The sequence below is a fragment of the Aethalodelphis obliquidens genome, unplaced genomic scaffold (assembly GCF_003676395.1).
Source record: "Aethalodelphis obliquidens isolate GAN/ISIS:26980383/991018 unplaced genomic scaffold, ASM367639v1 scaffold35, whole genome shotgun sequence".
Lineage (NCBI taxonomy): Eukaryota > Metazoa > Chordata > Mammalia > Artiodactyla > Delphinidae > Aethalodelphis > Aethalodelphis obliquidens.
Window position 1 is genome coordinate 13,975,457 of NW_020837979.1, and position 18,925 is coordinate 13,994,381.

The following is an 18,925-nucleotide window of genomic DNA, read 5'->3' on the forward strand; positions in this document are numbered from 1 at the left end:
ACCCTTCACAATTCTTGACAAGTGGTAGATTTAAGGATATATATCCACACTCTTCTTTAAACTATACATGTGCTTGACATTTAGCTCATCTTAGTACCTATAATCTATTTCATGAAAAAAATAAAAGGGAAAAAAGAAAACAGCAGTAACCTCAACTGGGATCCTAGTGTGTCCCAGAGAAAACAATCTCCTTACCGTAAGTATACAAAATATCTAAGAAACAATTTCTCTTCCAAAGAAAGGGAAACATGAGGCTGACAGAATATTTAAGTAAAGGAAATCAAAGAATACCCTGAAATTATTAACTAGATTATTCAAAGAACATTTATCAAGCACTTTCCACGAGCAAGGTGCTAATCTGGACCCTGAGGGTAATATAAAAATATGTCAAACACAGGATTCTGAGCTAGAAATTTAAGAGTTAACATAAGAGTATAATTTTATATTAATAACCAGGTGCAGAGACTGAATTATAAAATCCTGGAGAATGAAGACCACCCCCCCCCCATGAACACTGCCCCTAACATGTAGCCTTGTGATATGTTCACCTGCTAACTCACCAGAAAACAAGTACATAGGAATATGTTCAATGCAGAAGTTCCAAGTTCAGAGAAGGAAAAGATGTAATTGAGGTAAACAGGAAAAGCTTCAGAAATGATAGAAACCTACTTAATGATTGGTAAGATATCAACAAGTTGGAAAAGAGTGTACACACTACAGAGTACCATGGCTTGGCCAAGAAGTCTCCAGAAATTACTAAGAGAAGCAGAACGAGTCCAGCAGAAAAAGGCAGAGGGTACAGTCATAGATGGGAACTGACAGACTCACTGGCTTATTAGGGCTCTCAAAGGTCATGGGTTCCAGGACTCCTTCCGTTAACCTAGAGAGGGACAGACACGTGAAAATCACTTTCCCAAACCACCGTGACTCAGTCTCAGAGGCAGGACTAGAATCCATATCTCCTGGCTGCTACAGCCCTGGATAACAGGGCAGTGTGGTCCAAGTGCACAGCGTTCAGGCCCTCCACTCAGAAATTACAGCAAGACTCACTCCTCAGGTATTTTGTAAAAAACTAAAAAGAAGGGACACCTGTAAAACAATTAGCACAGCGCCTGGCCCGCATTAGACATCCGATAAAGGAAAGCTACCTGTTTTTATTACTGTTAGAAACGCTATAGCTACGATCCTGATCAAGACTAGCACTATCCTCATTAAAACGGAGTCGGGTCGCGAGTGGAGTGTGACTTCCCCGTGGGGAGAGAAGGTTGGAAAAAGAAAAAGAAGAACGCGACAGTGGAACCCGCGCCCGGCCCCGCGCACCTCGCACCTCCCGCTCAGGCTCCGAGTCCTCGTCGGCCTCGCGCTCCCGCTTCACCCGCACCGCCGGGATCACGGGCGCCAGGGCCTCGCGCGCGCTCGCCGGCTCGACCTCCCGCTTCACGCGCACCGGACTGCCCCGGGAGCTCGGAGCCTCTGTCTCCCGCTCCCGATCTCGCTCCCGTCTGACACGAGCCGAGCTGCTCCGCGACTCGGACTCGCGCTTCCCGCGGGTGGATCCACGGGACTCCCGCTTGGACCGGCCGGACATCGCCACTACCGGCCGAGTCGCCCGGCGCAGACTCCAAGGAAGACCAAGCACGCGGCAAGCGGCCAATCAGGAGCGGCGCTGTTATCAAGCCCAAGGTTTTCTACGAGTCGCCGATAGGGACAAATCAAGCCGCAGAGAACTTCTGGGAAGTACTACGCCTCTTGGGCGGGGGGGGGGGGGGGGGTCTTTGCGGGTGCGCGCGCACCTGAGACCGATAGGCGGTCCTACTGCCACTTTACTCATTATTACCCGTTTAAAGAGGCAGGAACCTTTCACTGGCTGCGGAAATTCTGGATTAAAATTCTGGATTAAAAAAAGTTGTCATTGGGCCCCAGGTGTCTTCAAGATACTCTGTGTCCCCAAACCAGAATTGGCAGGTCGTCTCCAGTCTCCAAGCCTCGGAGACCGACGGCCCTGCACAGAACTAGGCGACATCCCCAAGTCATCGCCTTCGTGGAGCAATCCGACGGCTCTAATTCCACATTTAGAGGATTGTTCTTGGTACCACAGAAAAATGCAAACGACGAGCAGAAGACTAGAGACGCTACTGAAGCTCAAGCTTCAGGGTCTGTGACTTTCACGACCCCTTCCACAGCCCTAAACTATTCAATACTTTGTACAGTTCTACTGAGGTGTGATTGACATACAATAAAATTCACGTTTAGGGCTTCCCTGGTGGCGCAGTGGTTGAGAGTCCGCCTGCCGATGCAGGGGACACGGGTTCGTGCCCCGGTCCGGGAGGATCCCGCGTGCCACGGAGCGGCTGGGCCCGTGAGCCATGGCCGCTGAGCATGCGCATCCGGAGCCTGTGCTCCGCAACGGGAGAGGCCGCAACGGTGAGAGGCCTGCGTACCGGAAAAAAAAAAAAAAAAAAATTCACGTTTAAAGTGTGCAATTTGCTGAATACTGATAGAGGTATGTATACACTCTGAAACCACCACCACGATCAAGATAATGAACCTAACCACCATCCACCAAGTGTTCCCCTGCCCCGACCATTGATCTGCTTTCTGTCGCTAGAGATCAGTGTCACTTGTTAGAGTCTTATATAAATAGAAGCACCCAGAGAGTCCTCTTCTTATCCCCGGCTTCTTTCACTCGGCGTGTTTGTTTTGAGATTCATCCAAGTTGTTGAGTGCTCGTTCCTTTTGATTGCTCAGCGGCATCCCACTGTGCGGATGTACCAGTCTGTCCCTGTTCTAATTACGGATTCCTACTTTTATCTCTTTTTAAAGAGGATTCAAAAATGGCACAGTCTCAGACGCCTGAAAGGCCCTGGGTCCTCCCACGCCGAGAGTTAAGACATCGGTCCGGTGGGCGCCCAAACGAGCTGGGTAGCGGGAAAGTCCGCAGAGCTCTGGTGCTGCGCTGGCTGGAAGGAGCGTCCCCGCCGGCGGCGGCGCGGAGCCCCGGGCGGGCGCGGGCTGGGCTGGGCGGCCGGGGCGCCGCTGTGTGCCCTGCCCTGGCACTCGCCTCCTCACGACCTCTTTGGAGGTAGGTGATATCAGTGCCCTCATTTACAAATGAGTAAACTGAGACACAGCGGGGTGCAACAGTCAGCCAAGGTCACGCAGCTGGTGATGGAGTTTCACAGCATCCAAGCACAGGAAGAAGGACGGGAAGGCTCCACACCGAACGCTGAGTGGTATGATGGGTGCTTTGTGTTTTTCTGGATTTTCTGATGTAGCAGCACTAAACCTAAATCCTGGTTTCCTACTGATAAGGTCACAACGAAAGAAAAGCCCCGCCCCGGAGTGGAAGTTGCGCATGCCCCATTGCCCCCCGCCCCGCCCACTCCAGGAACTCCGCGCGCTGGGACATTCGGCCCGGCTGGCCATTTCCCGACCGACGTCAGGGCGCAGGGTCGAAAGTCGAGCGAGGAGGGGCGCGGAGCTCTCGGGGCAGGAGGGTGGCAGTTGGGGCCGTTGAGGAGGAGGCGGCGGCGGCGGCGGCGGCGGTGGCGGCGGCTCCGCGCACAGGGTCTCCAGATGGAAGCGGCGCCGGGGCCCGGACCCGGTCTCTGCTGCAAGCCTGGCGGGCGGCTGGACATGAGCCACGGCTTCGTGCACCACATCCGACGGAACCAGCTCGCCCGGTACCGCCCCGCCCCGCGCCACGGCTGCCAGTCCCAGCCTGGCCTGGCTTGGCCGTCCCTGACTCCCGCTCGGCTCCCCGCAGGGACGACTACGACAAGAAGGTGAAGCAGGCGGCCAAGGAGAAGGCGAGGAGGCGGCACACGCCCGCGCCCACTCGGCCCCGAAAGCCCGACCTGCAGGTGTACCTGCCGCGACATCGAGGTGAGGCCGCCCGCCCCGCGCGCTCTTCTGCCCCCGGGCCCTCTGCCTCCACGCGCTCTTCTTTTCTGTCTGGGAAAAAACTATGTCCTACCTCCCAAGGCTCATTTCATCTCCAACGTCTATCTCGACGCTCCCCAATCGCCGCTCAGTGATTCTGCCCGCAGCACAGGGAGGGCTCAAGGCCCGCAGTTAAGCATCACTATTACCGGACGTCCCTGAGAGTCGGCAAGTTGTCCGCCGGTTTGCCCCCAGCGTACTATATTTTCGCACTCCCACCAGCTAACAGGAAAAAAGTTTGGCACAGCTCTAGGCGATGAGGACATAATTGTGGAATGAAGCCCAAACCCAGTTAATGGGTTTTTTTCTCCAGCTTACTTGTGATCTAGAGTTTACAATAGTTAATGTACGATGCTAAATTTTTTGAGCTTTTCTTATGAGTGTTTTTAGAGGTTATGTGCAGTCATTCATTTAGCTTTCAGAGGACCCGGTAAGATGGGAACTATTATCATTTCTGATTCACAGTCAGGGAAACAGGCAGAGAGAGGTTTCGTAACTTGTTGGAGATATCAGAGAAGTAAATGGCAGAGCCTGAATCTGAACCCAGGCAGAGCCCTATTCACCTCTCCACTACCTTACAACCGTGTAGACAGATGTGCACTGTATACCGACTGCGTGGTAGGACTGTGCTGGTCTTGGGGCAGGGATACAAAGGTGAATAAAATTCCTGATAGGCGGCTGATTTCACACACACACACACACACACACACACACACACACACACAGGGGTACATTCTGGGTCCATGAGAAGATTGGGGCTTTACAATATGTTTTCCTGTATCATCTCTGGGCAGGGGTTCCAGCAGCCTTCCTCCCTTCCCTCTCACTCTGGTTCATCCTTCCAGATGGCTCTACCCACCCAAGCAACCCAGGCTGTGAGGAGTCTGGTGAAAGCAGCAGTAGTGGCAGCTCTGAGCCAGAGCTCCCTGGCCATCAGCTCTTCTGCTTAGAATATGAGGCGGACAGCGGAGACGTCACTTCAGTTATCGTGTATCAGGTACGCCCGATGGAAACAGCTGCAGCCTGAAGGTCCTGGGCCGTGATGGAAATCACTGCCGGACCTGGAGCCACTGTTTTCCTCAGGGCCAGTGGGAAGTGTTTGTTCCACATGAGAGCACAGACTGCTGGGTGATGCTTTTGAGCACAAGTCACTCCCGTCACACAGTGATTCTCAGCGGGCAACAGGGAGGGCTCATGGCCCCCAGTTGAGAGTCACTATTACAGGGGACACCTGGGAAATGACAGGCATTGGCAAGAAGTTGTGAGTCAAACAGAGTTCTCTGAGAGTGTTGTCTAGGGACAGGGCAGGTCGCCTTTTCAGAAGAGGCCAGGCCCTGAGCTTCCCGACCCTTCCTCCACGTAGGATGATGATCCAGGAAGGGTGAGCGAGGAGGTGTCAGCACACACGCCTCTGGAGCCACCCATGCGAGAGGCCCTCAAGTTGCGCATCCAGGAGGAGATTGCAAAGCGCCAGAACCGACACTGACCAGACTGGAGTCGCTGTCCAGGGAGCCGCCCCTAGTTTGGGGGTGCCAGGACCAGTCTGAGCTGATCTTGAGGACCAGCCCCCCCCCCCCACCCCAGAGCTGCCACATCCACAGGAAAAGGGTGTCACAGGGACTACGCCTGGCCACCTCCCTTGTAGCCATTCTTTCTCGTATATTGGCTCATTTGACCAGCCTAATGTTCTGGACGTTTTTGAGAATTTTGTTTGGTTAGCTTGGTGTTCTGGAAGCAAAGATTCCGGGGAGAGATGAGGCTTATGAGACCTTCTGCCAACGTGCTGCTTTCTCACCAAGGTCACATGCCCCAGGGCATCTGACCACGCTGCTCCATAAGCCCCGTTTGTTATTTTATGGTTCCTTTCTTCTGTGTTTCTGTTCACTTCCATCCGTGCTTTCCTAGATCATCTTTTCAGCTCTGTTTCTTTGTTCTTTTCTTTCCTTCATCTTTTTTGTCTCCCAATCCATCAGTTCCACCCCGCCCCCCACCTCCCAGTGTGACTGCTCAGCTACGGATGCTCAGGACTTTGGAGATGGGGTACTGGTGTCTACCTTCCTGACAGGCTCTCCCAGTAATTCTGATACCAGTCGAGGGAGATGATCTTCTTTGACGCCTACTTGTGAGGATGTCTTCCTCCCCTTCCGTGGTTTTTGCAGGTTTCTCCCATGCTCCACCGCTTCACACAGTCTAGGTAAGGAGATCTAGAAAGATGATGCCAGGATTAAACTGTGAGGATTTCTTGCAGCAAAACCTGCCAGGGTTCGGACTACAGAATTCCAGCTTCCAGCATCATCCCTAGCTGTGAACAGACCATCCTCTGTTCAGGCTAAAAGGGAATTATCAAAACAAGCCTGAAACCGCGTTTCCAAATGTGATTTAACAGCCTTGAATGTACATACAAAGGGAAATTCAACATTAGCAATAATTGTCTGTTTCAAGCCCTAGTTGGGAAAAAGAAAAAAAAAAAAAAAAGCCTGAAGAGAGCCCTAGAGGGAGCGAAACAAACCTCCTTCATCTGCCCTTCCCCTGTTCTGTGCTTTCTCCTTTCCTACCTCCCAGGAGTATAGAGTATATAAAACTCCCAGTAGATCCTGAGAATAAAGATCCCAGGAATATCACTGCTTTCACCTAAGTGAACATTTTTCCTAATGCAGGGTTGGGCTACAGTCTGAGAAATCCACAAGCGATCCCACGCACTGCAGTTCCAAGCCACTTCAGTTTTCCAGCAAATGGGCCTAACCTCAGTGACTTGAAGTATGGGGTTTAAGTGAGCCCGTGAGCACTGAGACTTCTTCAAACCAAAGCCCCCTGCCCCACAGGTCTTTCCTCATCAGGGTCTCAAGATCAGTCTGGCTGGTCCCTCTCAGCAGCTTTTCTCTTAAAGGACACCTGAGAGCACTTCTGGTTCATGCCCTATACACCCCTGCAAATCTACCCCCTCTGAAATGGGGCAAGGCAGCTACTTCGACTCCATCGTTAAAATGCAGCAAGTCGCAGCTCGCGGGGAAGGTGAGTGAGGTGGGTAAATTAGAAGGACCTGGTTGTGAAGGCAGCCAGGGACCAGCTCGCTCTCGAGCCCCAGGGCTGGCCCAAGGTTAAATGCCTTAAACTTGCCAGTCCTGGGCTCAGTTCTGCTTTCGAAGGAGAAAGTCTGTCCTCATTCAGCCAGGCTGCAAGTGCCTTTTGACTTTTAACGTTAACTACCCTCCAGAGCCTCCCAGGTCGAGGAGACTATGCCATGTTCTATCCCCAATCTTCCTGCAGCTCAGCGCCAGTCATTTTAGTCTTCCAGCTCTTCAGCTGATCTTCTGACTTGGACATAGGATTTCACTGGAACTTTTAGGCTTCCTAGTCTGGAAATATTTTGAGGTTCGTCTTCTCACGGCTGGATGGCCCGTTTCCTGGATTTATTATAGAATTTAGAAACAAGTCCAGAAGAGGAGGTTGGGGGCATGGCACCTGAAATTTTAGCCTCCCTTCCTGTGAGAATTGTGTACCTATCCTGTCCTTCTGTGTGTTTATCGTGTAATTCTAACACTCTCAGGTAAGAGAATGATGGTAATATCTTGCTTGCAAGCGTTTTCTTGAGGCCCTTTGCTTTATATCAAGTGCATATCAAATATTTTCCACTCAAGAAAACATTCTAATTTGTAGCTAATTTGTGCCACGAGACTATATAAAGCGCTATGCCTGGTACTTAAATGAGGCATTGTTCTTCAGAGCAGGCCTGTTGGTGGTGATGGTGTCATCACTGCAGGTGTGCCTGAGATGCTTCTCTGGTGATGGCCCTCAGCCCACTGACAGCCTTACAGCTTCGCTCGTTGCTTCTGCCACACCTCATCCCAGTCCAAGGTAGTACTATCCAGTATGGTTACCGGACTTGCCTCTCGATGTCTTCTAGCTGTTTTCAAATATCAGTGCTTTGCCATCAAGGAGCATGTTCCAGAGCATTTCCCAGAGGCTCTAGAGATGTCCCAAAGAGGACTGTCCTGTGCTGTTTGGTGCGGTGGCAACAGCATTAGACTAGCTGGGGCTTTCCGGCAGACTGCTTCAGAATCAACACTCATTTAACTAGATATATTCTCAGCCGCCTTAAAAAACACAGTCTTGTAGCCTGACAAGCATATCTGACGTTCATCCAAAATGAAGTGATCTTCACTTACTAAGGCTAAGCCTTGGATTTTAAGGCTTTGTGTTTCCTGGGCCACAGTGGGTGATTACTAATAGAAGGAAGCTGGGGCCTCCAGGGGCTTTGGGCTGTGCGGGAGTAAACACTAAAGCTTGAGTTCCAGCCAGCTGGCAAGTGTGGAAGTCTTTGAAGAAGGTAACGCAAGAAGGGAAAAGGAGAATGCAAAGCTTTTTGTACTGAGTGAGAGTAGGAGCCCGGCCAGCCGGTAGGACCAACGTGGGCAATAAGAAATGCTTGTTCCTGGACTTCGCTGGCAGTCCAGTGGTTAAGACTCTGCGCTTCCAATGCAGGGGACGCAGGTTCGATTGCTGGTCGGGGAACTAAGATCCCACATGCCTCACGACGTGGCCAAAAAAAATGCTTCTCCCTGTGGATGAGCGTCTGAAAGGGACATTCCGTCTCCATTGTTCCACTCTGAGGGGCACTGCCGTCTAGAGATTAGCCCACGAAACTGGAAGAAACCCTTTGGGGTGGGGGGTATCCAGTTTGCTGTGCATCTGACAGGATCTGTGGATGGTAAGGTAGGGATCCCCCAGCTGGTCACAAATATAAATGGGGCATATAGAAAGAAAACTAAGGACAGATTACTTTCCTACCTCTGAGCCGCCTTTGGGAAGAAGAACCATGGAATGGTGACAATTATCTGAAACGTTTTAAGCTCCCTCCTTGAACTCCTGTCCCTGAGGAATCAAATGACCAAGCCACCCCAGATTTCCCCAGGAGGTGGAGTGATGCCAGAAGGGAAGAGAGTGAATGGCCCCTCTGCCTTCCCAGAGCCACCAGAATGAGACTGGTTGCACTGGCTGTGTCGTGTTAAGTGTGTAAAAAGCTATACATTCTTCTCTTTTCTCATTTCGTTTCCGCGTTTGGATGAATAAAGTGACATGGAAATTATTTGAAAATCCTGGAAGGAAGGTACTTTTCAAATACAGTATTTTTTTCAGCCAATAAACTTACTATTTTTATAGCACTGTTTTTGCCAAGAGTTGTGAAATCACTTGTGTACATAAGGAAATGAAGATTACATGCTGCCCTAAAGTCATTCAGCAGCGCAGAATCAGCACTTGAAATCTCATCTCTTGTTCTGCCTATTTTAAGAACTGTCCTGGTTGGAGCATAACAAGTAGACTCACGTGGCATTAGAGCTGGAAAGGCCTTTTAAAGACATCTGGTCCTACTTTTTACCTGATACGCAACTCCTCCCTACCGACTACCCATGAAGAGCCCTTCTCTCTTGGGCTAATTCTCTGTTTTAGGGATGACTCCGATTGTCACGTTAAACCCAAATCTGCCTCCTTGTCAAGGCTCTGGGGTGCTTGCCTTACCCCTACTTTAGGATAGAACGGCCAGTTTAGAACCTGAGTAGTCTTCTCAGGCCTTCCCCATGATCGTGGTGGGAGAGGAACTGAAACCCAGCTCAACAGGTGATAGTAAATGTTGATTAAGAATTGCAAAGCGTCCAGGGGCCTTCTCTGGTGGTCCAGTGGTTAAGACTTCGCCTTCCAATGCAGGGGGTGCAGGTTCCATTCCTGGTCAGGGATCTAAGCTCCCACATGCTTCCCCGCCAAAAAACCAAAGCATAAAAAACAGAAGCAATATTGTAACAAATTCAATAAAGACTTTACAAATGGGCCACATCAAAAAAAGAAAATATATATATTTTTTAAATTGCAAAGCTTCCAAAGCAGTAGGAAATGCTGAGCGTTCAGGGCACCATTGGGCAGATGAGAAAAAGGTGTCTGCTCCAAGGACGACACCCCTGGGCAGGAAGCTGGTGCTTCTTGGTAAATTAGAAAGGGGCACTCCCTTGTCCTGGGGCACAGCATGGCCAGCAGACGGACTGGATTTTCCACCCCCCGGTCCTTCAGCCAGGTTTCTTGGACGGTGATCGCTGTGCACTGCCATACTTTTTGACCCTGATTTAACTGCTTGTGCTGATGCAGTTTGGAAGAGGGCCCTCCCACAGGTTTCCTGTTTGCGTTTTTACCTTCCACTAGGTCCAGAAAGGTTTCTCCTTCCTCAAGCTGTTGTCCAGTTTATCTTCTCCATTTCCCCCATGGTACAGGGCCCTGTTTCTGCCTATTACATTTGCTTCACCAGTGCTGCCGAACTTAAGCTCCCTGGTTCCCAGCAGCCTGGGCCCATGCTCCCTTCAAGTAAAGGTCTGTCAGCCCCAGTGTTGTCTCACAAGGGCTCCAACAGATATGCTGGGCTGCCGTTTAGAGTGCCAGTTACACTTCCAGTGTGTGAAAGGAAGATCTCCTGCTCTTTTAATCATGAAAAGAATGTCTAGGAGGGCACCCTTGGCCTGTTAAGTGTGGACGAAGAATGTCTCCTGCCATGTCAGGAAAAAAGATGTGACCATCAAGCCTGCGGCCATCCCCTGCTGTGCACCCTGAGGGGATTCAGGGTGGAGAAAAGCAGGATACTGGCGTAGATAGTTAAGGTGCATATCAAAGGAATGATTTCAATGAGCCCAGACTCTTGTATCTTCCCATACATAGAAAAGCGCTAATTCTTTAACTTGAGGTGTCTGTTTACTGGTCTTTAATTAACAGTAAGCTTTTGATATTACAAATACCTGGGTTTTGCAAAAACTCCCATCCTGGCTTCTCCCCTGCTTCTTTGGAGCAGTCCCTCAGAGGTATCCGAGAGGCTTCCTCCAGGGCTTGAGTCCTCAGAAAGTCTACCGAATAAAACAATTCTCAACTTTTAGGTTGTGCATTTTTTTCATTCAACATAAATTTTGGTGAAGCTGTTGGGTAATTTATCCTCACAGTTGTTTGCTTTTTCCCAGATTGCTCTGGGTCTCCTGCCTTCCTCTCCTCTCCTTTGCCTCCCAACACCTGGCCAAGTGTGTCTACTTAGAATGGATATTGTTTCAAGTGAGTGTTCAGCAGTCAGGAAACACATTTTGGACACTGACTTCTGGACAGTACACTGTGTACTAGTACCCCGGAAAATAAAATGTATCTGATGAAAGTAGCCCTCCTCCAGAGTTTGCTGAGCCGAGGGAAGCAAAAGCCAAATCCAGAGCGCTGGTTTCCTAAGGAACAGCCAAGGCTTTGTGCTTGCTTCTCTGCAGACCCACCTCGCCTTGGACAGCGGCAGGCACGGGGTGCCACATGGAGGGAGGCTGCCCGAAGTCACTGTCGGCCAGTCCAGGCTGCAAAATGTGCGCGGCGGCTGAGGGAGGATTCCTCCAGCCACGTGCGCGGTGACAATCACACGTGCAGCGGGAAGGCAGTGCACACCCGGAGCTCCCCGCCTCCCGAAGCTTCCCCCGCAGGTGCAGGTAGACGGGACTATCCTTTTCGCATCGGTGTCAGAGCCTCCGCTGGGGTCCCAGGCCACCGCCCTCGGCGTCCAGGTCCCCAGAAGTCGGGGCACCGCCCACCCTTCCAGCGTGACGCGGGCGCGGGGGCTCGGGAGTTGTAGTTCCCGGCTGGGCGCGAGCGCCAGGGCTGGGGCGGCGCGGACTCCACGTCCCGGCGGGCGGCGCGGCTCGGTCCGGGGCGCCGGGGGAGGGGCTGCTCGGCCCTTTAAACCATTCAGGGCAGCTCCGAGGGCCGCAGCCGGGGACGGCGCCACGCGGGGGCCGAGCAGACGCAGTGGCGGCGGCGGCGGGGCGCTCCGGGGAGGTGCGTACTGGGCCCCTTCGTCCCCCGGACCTGCGGAGGCGCGGGTCCCCGGATCCCGGGGCCTAGCGGACCGTGGGCTCCGGGCGCCCACGCGGGCGGGAGCGGGCCGGGCTGAGCTTCCCGCGTGAACCCGCCCCTTCCCCGCGGCGCTGGTGGTCAGGTGGCTGCCTGCCCCCGGCCGCCTCTCCACCCAGCCCCGGATCCCCTCCCAGGCTTTCCTTGGCGTGGCCCCCTGGACTGTCCTGACTCCAGCCCCTCTCCCAGCCCGGGACCCTCAGGCCAGGGAGAGTGGCCCCCTTTCCAGATGTTAGGGCCCCGCGGCGTTTCTGAACATCTTGGTGGAACGCGGAGGCCCCCGGTGGCTGCCGGAGGGTGTCCACGTTGCGGCGGGGGCTCAGCCCGAAGTGTGGGCGCTCAGAGCCGCAGCGGGAGCCCTGCATCTGGTGTTGACCACCTTCCTCTCCCCCGCACCGGCTTTGGCCAGTCACTAGACCCTGGACTTTGACCTGTCTCTCTCCACCAGGCCCGGGCAGCTGATGGTTTTGGCGAAGTACCTTAAGGTAGCTGGGTCCACACCCTCTTCCCCACCTACCTCTTGTCCTCCCCCCACACCACCACCACCCTGGCTCCCCACCCTCATGACCGCCTGGATCCTCCTTCCTGTCAGCCTGTCAGCATTCTCCATCACTGGCCTATGGACTGTGTGAGTAAAGAGGGGGATGGGGGGAGGCAACTAGGGGACAAAATGGACCCCGGCTGAGGAGGGACAGGACCCAACAGGAGCCTGATGGCACACACAAAGTCCCTTGTCCTGTTGCAGGCTCCAGGGTGGTACCCAGGGCCACTCTGGCTGTCTGCAAAGCCTGGCCTGGTGCCTGGGCACACAGCCCCTTGGGACAAGCTGGCACCACTGCTGTCCAGCAGGGTGGCCCTGACAGACACACTTCTAACCAGGGCAACTTCCAGAGGTCCTCTAGTTTGGGACTAGGCTGTGGGTTCTAGAGTAGCATCAAGCCCCAGGGCCACCCCAGGTTGAGTCCCCGGAAAGGACAATAAGGCTGAATGGGGGCAGAATCAAAGGAAAAGAGTCAGTGGGAGAAGGCTGGGTGCATCATGGGGCAGGGTGACAGTTGTGCTCCCGCAGGTATGCCATGGCCGTGATGAACCACCACGTGTGCCCCGTGGAGAACTGGTATGGCGCACTCTGCAGACAGCCTCACTCTAAAGCTCCCTTCATCTCTGTTCCCTGTGGGGCCGGGGCTCCCTCGAGCCAGATGGAGACACTGGGCCTCACTGCTCTTCTCTGACATTGGCAGCGCCTGCCCCTCCCCAGGCATGGCTTCGTGCCCACCTACCTGCTTCCCACCGTCATTCGCCCCTTTGGCTTCTGTCTCAGGGGGGCCCTGGGAAGTGGGCTCTTCTGCCCCTGCCAAGGGAGGTCTGGGAGGGTGGTCTCCGAGAGGCCTGAGGGTACAGGCCGAGGGCCTGGGGGAACCCCTTTCCCCCAGGCTACTCTCTGTCCTGCCTGCCAGGTCCTACAACGAATCCTGCTCTCCTGACCCCACTGAGCAAGGGGGCCCCAAGACCTGCTGCACCCTGGACGATGTCCCCCTCATCAGGTAAGGCCTAGAAACCGCGCAGGTCACAGAGACCCAAGGCCCTGCTAGACTCCCAACTAAGCCCCCCCCAGCAAAGGCCTGCCCTTGGGTCTCAGGAATAATAATTCCATTAAGAGCACTTAATTACAATATTACTTACCAATTACTATGTACCGGACCCTGTGCTGAATGCTTTACATGCGTAGCGGCATTTAATTCTCCTAGCACTAAGGCAGCTGTTGTTTTCACCATTTTATAGGCAAGGAAAGTGAGACAGAGCTATGTCATCCATCCAGGTCCCTCAGCTAGTAAGTGTAGGCACCTGGATTTAAGTTCAAGCTCTCCGTTTGCCCAGCCCAAGTTCTGGCTTAAGGGAAGCCAGACCCCCTGCAGGCCTTGACGGTCTCAGGGAGTCCAAGAGCCTCGGGGTCTGCCGAGCAATCCTGGGCACTGCCTACCCCAGCACGCACACCAGCTCTGCCTTGGGGGGAGGTGCGGCCAGCCTAGGGCCAAATGTTTGTGAGGGACCCTGGCCCTTCTCATCAGTCGGGCTTGCCTGCCAAGGAACAGGCACAGATAAGGCAAAGGAGAGCAGGCGGGCCAGAACGGGGCCTTCCGGTGCTCCTGCCCCCCCCTCACTCTGTCCTCGCCCCCTCCTCTCAGCAAGTGCGGCACATACCCCCCAGAGAGCTGCCTCTTCAGCCTCATTGGCAACGTGGGTGCTTTCATGGGTGAGTTGTGCCCTCGGCCCGACCACCAACCCGCTCAGTCCTGCCCGCCCTCACACCTGCTCCCCAAAGAGGCCCAGGAAGCCCTGGCCTCGCGCCGCCTACCCCGCCATGAGCTAAGGCCAGCGGGGCCACTTCTCTTCCGTTCCTTGAAGGCCCAAGGCTAACTTGCACACGGCCACGCTGGTAGGGCACACCACCCGCCTGTCCGTTCCCTTCCTGCCCTCAGAGTATCTGGGGAAAGCTGGTGGGCTCGCTGGACTGGGCCAGGGCCAGAGCCGGCCCCACCTGTGCTCTCCTCCCCCAGTGGCCCTGATCTGCCTCCTGCGCTACGGGCAGCTCCTGGAGCAGAGCCGTCATTCCTGGGTCAACACCACGACGCTCATCACAGGCTGCACCAACGCTGCGGGCCTGGTGGTGGTGGGCAACTTCCAGGTGCGCCCGCCCGCCCACCTCTTGCACTTCCCGAAGGGGGCCAGGCTTTCGGCAGGGGCCCTCAGTTTCCCGAGGGTTGACCCAAGCTGCGGGTCTGCCCCTCAGGGTTGGGGGTGGGAAGAACAGGGCCCGGGAGGGGAAAAGCCCGGGAGGGAGGGCCGGAGCGGGGTGGAGGGGGCTGCATCACGGGTCGGCCCCTCTCTCCGGGCCCAGGTGGATCACGCTAAGTCTCTGCACTACGTCGGAACCGGCGTGGCCTTCACTGCCGGGCTGCTCTTTGTCTGCCTGCACTGTGCCCTCTCCTACCACGGGGCCACTGCCCCCCACGACCTGGCTGTGGCCTACCTGCGGATCGTGCTGGCAGCCATCGCCTTTGTCTCTCTGATCCTCAGTATCCTTCCAGGACAGGGCGGCCAGGAGCTCCTCCTGTAGCCCAGGCCCTCTCCCACCCAAGATGGGGATCCGCCCCCACCCAGGGTGGTCTTCTGCCCCCCTCTCCCGGGAGGTGAGGCCTGCTCCTCGGCCCCAGCCTAGCCGCATATCCGGGAAGGCAGAAAGGGTGTCGCCAGGCTGCCGCCTATCCCACTGAACATTTCCTTAGCCCCATCCCAGGCGGGGTCTTCTTCATCCACGAGAGCTCTCAGCTGCAGCACGGGGCAGCCCTATGCGAGTGGGTGTTTGTCATCGACATCCTCATCTTCTACGGCACCTTCAGCTATGAGTTCGGGGCAGTCTCCTCAGAGACACTGGTGGCCACACTGCAGCCCGCCCCCGGCCGGGCCTGCAAGTCGTCCGGAAGCAGCAGCACCTCCACACACCTCAACTGTGCCCCTGAGAGCGTCGCCATGATCTGAGGTCTGGGGAGGGTGGCTGGCCCGGCCTCCGCAGCTCCCCACCCCGTTATCTCCTTCACATTTATTTTGTACCAAAAAACAATTTTGAGAAAGTATTCTGTTGGGACAGAGGCTTCCTCGCTCCTGGAGGAGTGGCCATCCCACACCCACCTGTGCCATACAGGAGCGGGCCCTGGCGGCTGCCCAAGCTGCGCACAGCCTGCTCCCCACACCGCAGTGTTATTTTTATGTTTTAAAGGTCACGTATCCTCATTCACCCAGCCAGCCCTTCAGGTGCCTTCTACTCCCCCAGTGCCACTGGGGTTTCCTGCTGCAGGAATTGGGGGCTGGGAACAGCAAGAGGGACAGCAGTCTGGGGGCGGGGGTGAGCACTCCTCAGTCTGTGGGAAGGCCCACTTCTGGGCCCACTGAGCTGCACTGGGATTCTTCACTGTCCCTTTCTTTAGGGCAAATAACACAGCAGAACCACGTGGGTATTTTAGTACTTTTTTTTATATATATATCTATTAAAAGAATTCTAATTTGCATGTCTGTAGTCTGTTCTGGAGAGTCGAGAGGGCCTGATCTTGGCTTTCCCTAGGCAAAGGATGGGAGAAAGCCTCTGCCTCCAGGGAGGGTCCTGAGTGCCCGCTGCTCTTTGAGAGCAGGACTGCCAAAAACGAGGGATGCCAAGTGCTATCCAAATACCCCGCAAGGGCTTGAAGCCCTTTCTGGGCCTTTCAACAGTCTAAAGAGCCGACTCCATCCTTTCACACTTCCTGTCCTGCTCAGAGTCTGGTTTGAAGCTTGATTCCACACTAAGGGATAGGAGGAAGGGAGGATACAGAGAATAACTTGGAAATGTTTGTTAGAAGCAGTCTTTGCAGTGACGCTAAAGAAAGCCCCTGGGATTCTAAGGTTGACTAAAGATTGCAGGGGGAGGGAGAGAGATGGGCTAGTTTTTCTTGACCGTTTTTAAGTAACTACTGGCTGCCAGACCCTGACACATTTTGCTTTCCAACCGCAGACACAGAGGCCGAAGCCCTGGCTGGTCTGGTCGGTGGCCAAGTGCTTGACCTGGGCCCTCCTGCCCTGAGGCCAGCAGGCTTGGCAGCCTGGTACCTTCTACGGTTCAGGACCACCTTCCCCCATAGCAGTAGAGACCCACTGGAGGGTACAGAGTCCCTGCCCAGGCCTGTGAGCAATGGAGCGGCAGGACGGGTAAAGAAACTTTTAATGAGAATCCGAGGCAGACGAGGAAGGTGTTGTGGAGGAGGACTGGTGTGCCGTCCCAGCCACCTCATGTGTACATGGCTCCATGGAGGTTCTCGAGTCGGTGCTTCTGCTGCTGCTTGCGAGCCTGAAGGAAAGAGGGTGCACTGGGCAGGGGCCGTACCCCGAGGCCTGTGGGTGAAGGGACAGGGCAGCCACCGTGGGACTGGCTCACTGTTCTCAGGCCCTGGGCACCTGCGATGCCAAGGCTCTTGCCCCTCACTAAAATCACTGGGAAGGCCGCCAGAGTCAGGGACCATGAGGCCTACTCAGGCTTGCTGAGGTGGGGAACGAGAGCATCAAGGACGGACTCAGGGAGCCCCGTCACCACCCACTCCACTTACCCAGCCCCCTACCTTATCTCGTCTATACTCCTCATAAGTGTCATCATCAGTGGGCAGCTCGTGGCGGCACAGGGGGCAGGAATTTGTCTGGGAAAAGCAGTGCAGTGTACGAGCCCAGGTCTGGTCTTGATAAGCTAAAAACCGTCTCCAGCTCCCAAATCCCACCCCTATCCCTCTCCCGTCTCTGATCCCCCCAGTAGTCCATAAACAGAAAGCGGCTTGAGAACTGGGCCCAGGGCAGGGTGAGGGCTGGGAAAAAGGAAGCAGTACCTTGCTCAGCCAGGGCAGAATGCAGTTGGAGTGGAAGAGGTGATGGCAAGGCATCTCAATGGCAGTCTCCTCCTCCTCAAATTCCAAAAGACACACGGGGCACTTGAGCTCTTGAGGAGGGAGTGCTAATCAGGAGAGCTGCTATAGGCCCTACCTCCCAGCTCCCATTCCTGAAGGACACTTCTTGCCCCAACCTGGCCTGGAAAACTGAAGGGCCAGACCATAGTCTGGCTTCCAGAGGGGGTGGGTCTGGCAGACCTGACCCAAATAGTGGAAAGAATTAGTGTTCTCACCAGCCTGAGAGCCCCTGATGACTGTCCTGGGGAGGTTCTCAACTGCAGTCTTGGCAGCAGGTGGAGGCAGGTGGTGATCCCAATCTACTACCAACCCCAAGTCTTCAAAGTCCATCCTATTGAAAAGGGACCTGGGAAGAAGAATCCAAAGTCAGAACCAAAGAAAAATCATACTTTTGGGGCTTCCCTGGTGGTCCAGTGGTTAAGAATCCACCTGCCAATGCAGGGGACACGGGTTTGATCCCTGGTCCAGGAAGATCCCACATGCTGAAGGGGAACTAAGCCCGTGCACCACAACTACTGAGCCCGCGCTCTAGAGCCCACGAGCTGCAACTACTGAGCCTGTGTGCCACAACTACTGAAGGCTGTGCGCTCTAGAGCCCGCGTGCTGCAACTAGTAAGCGCACGTGCCGCAACTACTGAGCCCGCGTGCTGCAACTACTGAAGCCCTTGCGCCTAGAGCCCATGCTCTGCAACAAGAGACGCCACCGCAATGAGAAGCCCGCGCACCGCAACGAAGAGTAGCCCACGCTCGCTACAACTAGAGAAAGCCCGTGTGAAGCAACGAAGACCCAGCATAGCCAAAACACAAAAAACAAAAAAACCCATACTTTCTCATTGCCCCCGCAGTCCACTAAGCATTAACAGATAAGTACTCTGCCCAGCTACTAGTACTAATAGCTACCCCTCAGTAGTGCTCATTACGTAAAAAGCACAGCGGGAAATGGCTTACAGCTGCCATCAGACAACCCCAAGCACGCAGGCTGTTTATTCCCATTTTACACATGAGACAACAGCTCAGAGAAGTTACCCAGGCCACGCAGGAATGACCTGGTAAAGCCAGATTCCAAGTGGCAGTGTGGCTTCCATGCTTGGAGTTCCTAACGAATATGCCCACTCACAGCCACACGGCCCCTACCCCGCCCCCATGACCCGCCTATTCCAGAATCTCCTAGAGCCCCACTGCCCTGCGGCCCCGACTCCCCCGACTCGCCAGCTCGTCTTTTCCAGAACCCCCTTGCCCGGGCCCCTCCAAGGACGATCCAAATGATCGACTTCCCCCGAATCTCACTGTGGAACTAACTCTCCAGATTATTTATCCGTCCTCCTCTGAATCTACTGCCCCAGATAATCCGCCTTCTCCAGCCAGCTTCAGCCCAGTAACCTGCTGCGTGAGCCCTACCTCCCAGCCCCGCGCACCCACCTGGCGAGCTCCAGCAGCATGTTGGTCCGGGCATCCTGCTCGGAGTGCAACGGCTCGCAGTCGTGTTCATCGAAATAAGACGCCATGGCAGCGGGCCTGACACTGCCCTCAAACCCCGCTGCACCACAGCCTCGCGGTGCTGGCCAATAAACTGGCGAGTTGAGGGAGGGTGA

The 18,925-nt window shown here is 54.7% G+C and overlaps 4 protein-coding genes across 17 annotated transcripts in view; 2 read left to right on the forward strand and 2 right to left on the reverse strand.

The window, feature by feature from the left end:
* USP39 (ubiquitin specific peptidase 39) overlaps nt 1-1,675 on the reverse strand; it is a 30,272-nt gene extending 28,597 nt beyond the window's left edge. For 2 of the 7 annotated variants that reach the window (XM_027129176.1, XM_027129172.1), the window contains exons 1-2: nt 1,328-1,438; nt 829-880 (exon numbers count right to left, since the gene is read on the reverse strand). Coding sequence is in view for 2 of the 7 variants with exons in the window: in XM_027129169.1 (XP_026984970.1) it covers nt 1,321-1,588 (268 nt within the window). In the remaining 5 variants the exon portion in view is untranslated. Of the gene's footprint in view, nt 1-560; nt 792-828; nt 881-1,320 lie in introns of those variants that run through there. The other 5 variants (XM_027129175.1, XM_027129171.1, XM_027129169.1 and 2 more) reach the window with 4 other exon arrangements.
* A 1,704-nt stretch (nt 1,676-3,379) lies between these two features.
* Nucleotides 3,380-15,917, forward strand: CUNH2orf68 (chromosome unknown C2orf68 homolog). 2 transcript variants are annotated; one of them, XR_003437713.1, is made up of 12 exons: nt 3,380-3,683; nt 3,767-3,885; nt 4,788-4,939; nt 5,306-6,954; nt 11,220-11,775; nt 12,299-12,478; nt 12,920-12,967; nt 13,308-13,394; nt 14,037-14,104; nt 14,409-14,536; nt 14,750-14,927; nt 15,149-15,917. XR_003437713.1 is itself a non-coding variant. In XM_027129186.1 (4 exons), the coding sequence occupies exons 1-4, from the start codon at nt 3,577-3,579 to the stop codon at nt 5,426-5,428; spliced, it is 501 nt and encodes a 166-aa protein (XP_026984987.1). In that variant the 5' UTR covers nt 3,380-3,576; the 3' UTR covers nt 5,429-9,102. The 2 variants fall into 2 exon arrangements, 1 of the variants encoding a protein (XP_026984987.1); XM_027129186.1 differs by lacking the exons at nt 11,220-11,775; nt 12,299-12,478; nt 12,920-12,967; ... (3 more) ...; nt 14,750-14,927; nt 15,149-15,917 and having other exon boundaries at nt 5,306-9,102.
* TMEM150A (transmembrane protein 150A) lies at nt 11,317-15,917 on the forward strand. 5 transcript variants are annotated; one of them, XM_027129179.1, is made up of 8 exons: nt 11,317-11,429; nt 12,299-12,478; nt 12,920-12,967; nt 13,308-13,394; nt 14,037-14,104; nt 14,409-14,536; nt 14,750-14,927; nt 15,149-15,917. In XM_027129179.1, the coding sequence occupies exons 2-8, from the start codon at nt 12,312-12,314 to the stop codon at nt 15,388-15,390; spliced, it is 918 nt and encodes a 305-aa protein (XP_026984980.1). In that variant the 5' UTR covers nt 11,317-11,429; nt 12,299-12,311; the 3' UTR covers nt 15,391-15,917. The 5 variants fall into 5 exon arrangements, with proteins under 5 accessions (XP_026984980.1, XP_026984981.1, XP_026984979.1 ...); XM_027129180.1 differs by having other exon boundaries at nt 11,330-11,425; XM_027129178.1 differs by lacking the exon at nt 11,317-11,429 and adding an exon at nt 11,662-11,775.
* A 671-nt stretch (nt 15,918-16,588) lies between these two features.
* Nucleotides 16,589-18,919, reverse strand: RNF181 (ring finger protein 181). 3 transcript variants are annotated; one of them, XM_027129183.1, is made up of 5 exons: nt 18,753-18,919; nt 17,549-17,679; nt 17,256-17,365; nt 16,998-17,072; nt 16,589-16,729 (listed from the first exon to the last, which is right to left on the reverse strand). In XM_027129183.1, the coding sequence occupies exons 1-5, from the start codon at nt 18,836-18,838 to the stop codon at nt 16,670-16,672; spliced, it is 462 nt and encodes a 153-aa protein (XP_026984984.1). In that variant the 5' UTR covers nt 18,839-18,919; the 3' UTR covers nt 16,589-16,669. The 3 variants fall into 3 exon arrangements, with proteins under 3 accessions (XP_026984984.1, XP_026984983.1, XP_026984985.1); XM_027129182.1 differs by having other exon boundaries at nt 16,998-17,105; XM_027129184.1 differs by lacking the exon at nt 16,998-17,072.
* Nucleotides 18,920-18,925: the final 6 nt, after the last annotated feature.

Excerpts from the sequence above, each read along its gene's own strand:
- CUNH2orf68 (XM_027129186.1), top strand. The coding sequence starts at position 3,577 with ATGGAAGCGGCGCCGGGGCCCGGACCCGGTCTCTGCTGCAAGCCTGGC. Across the intron at positions 3,684-3,766 it reads CGACGGAACCAGCTCGCCCG|GGACGACTACGACAAGAAGG; the intron begins GTACCGCCCCGC and ends GGCTCCCCGCAG. Across the intron at positions 4,940-5,305 it reads CTTCAGTTATCGTGTATCAG|GATGATGATCCAGGAAGGGT; the intron begins GTACGCCCGATG and ends TCCTCCACGTAG.
- TMEM150A (XM_027129177.1), top strand. The coding sequence starts at position 12,970 with ATGGCGCACTCTGCAGACAGCCTCACTCTAAAGCTCCCTTCATCTCTG. Across the intron at positions 14,537-14,749 it reads TGGTGGTGGGCAACTTCCAG|GTGGATCACGCTAAGTCTCT; the intron begins GTGCGCCCGCCC and ends CTCCGGGCCCAG. Across the intron at positions 14,928-15,148 it reads CTTTGTCTCTCTGATCCTCA|GCGGGGTCTTCTTCATCCAC; the intron begins GTATCCTTCCAG and ends GCCCCATCCCAG.
- RNF181 (XM_027129182.1), bottom strand. The coding sequence starts at position 18,838 with ATGGCGTCTTATTTCGATGAACACGACTGCGAGCCGTTGCACTCCGAG. Across the intron at positions 17,680-18,752 it reads ATGCTGCTGGAGCTCGCCAG|GTCCCTTTTCAATAGGATGG; the intron begins GTGGGTGCGCGG and ends TCTTCTTCCCAG. Across the intron at positions 16,730-16,997 it reads AGGAGTATAGACGAGATAAG|GCTCGCAAGCAGCAGCAGAA; the intron begins GTAGGGGGCTGG and ends TCTTTCCTTCAG.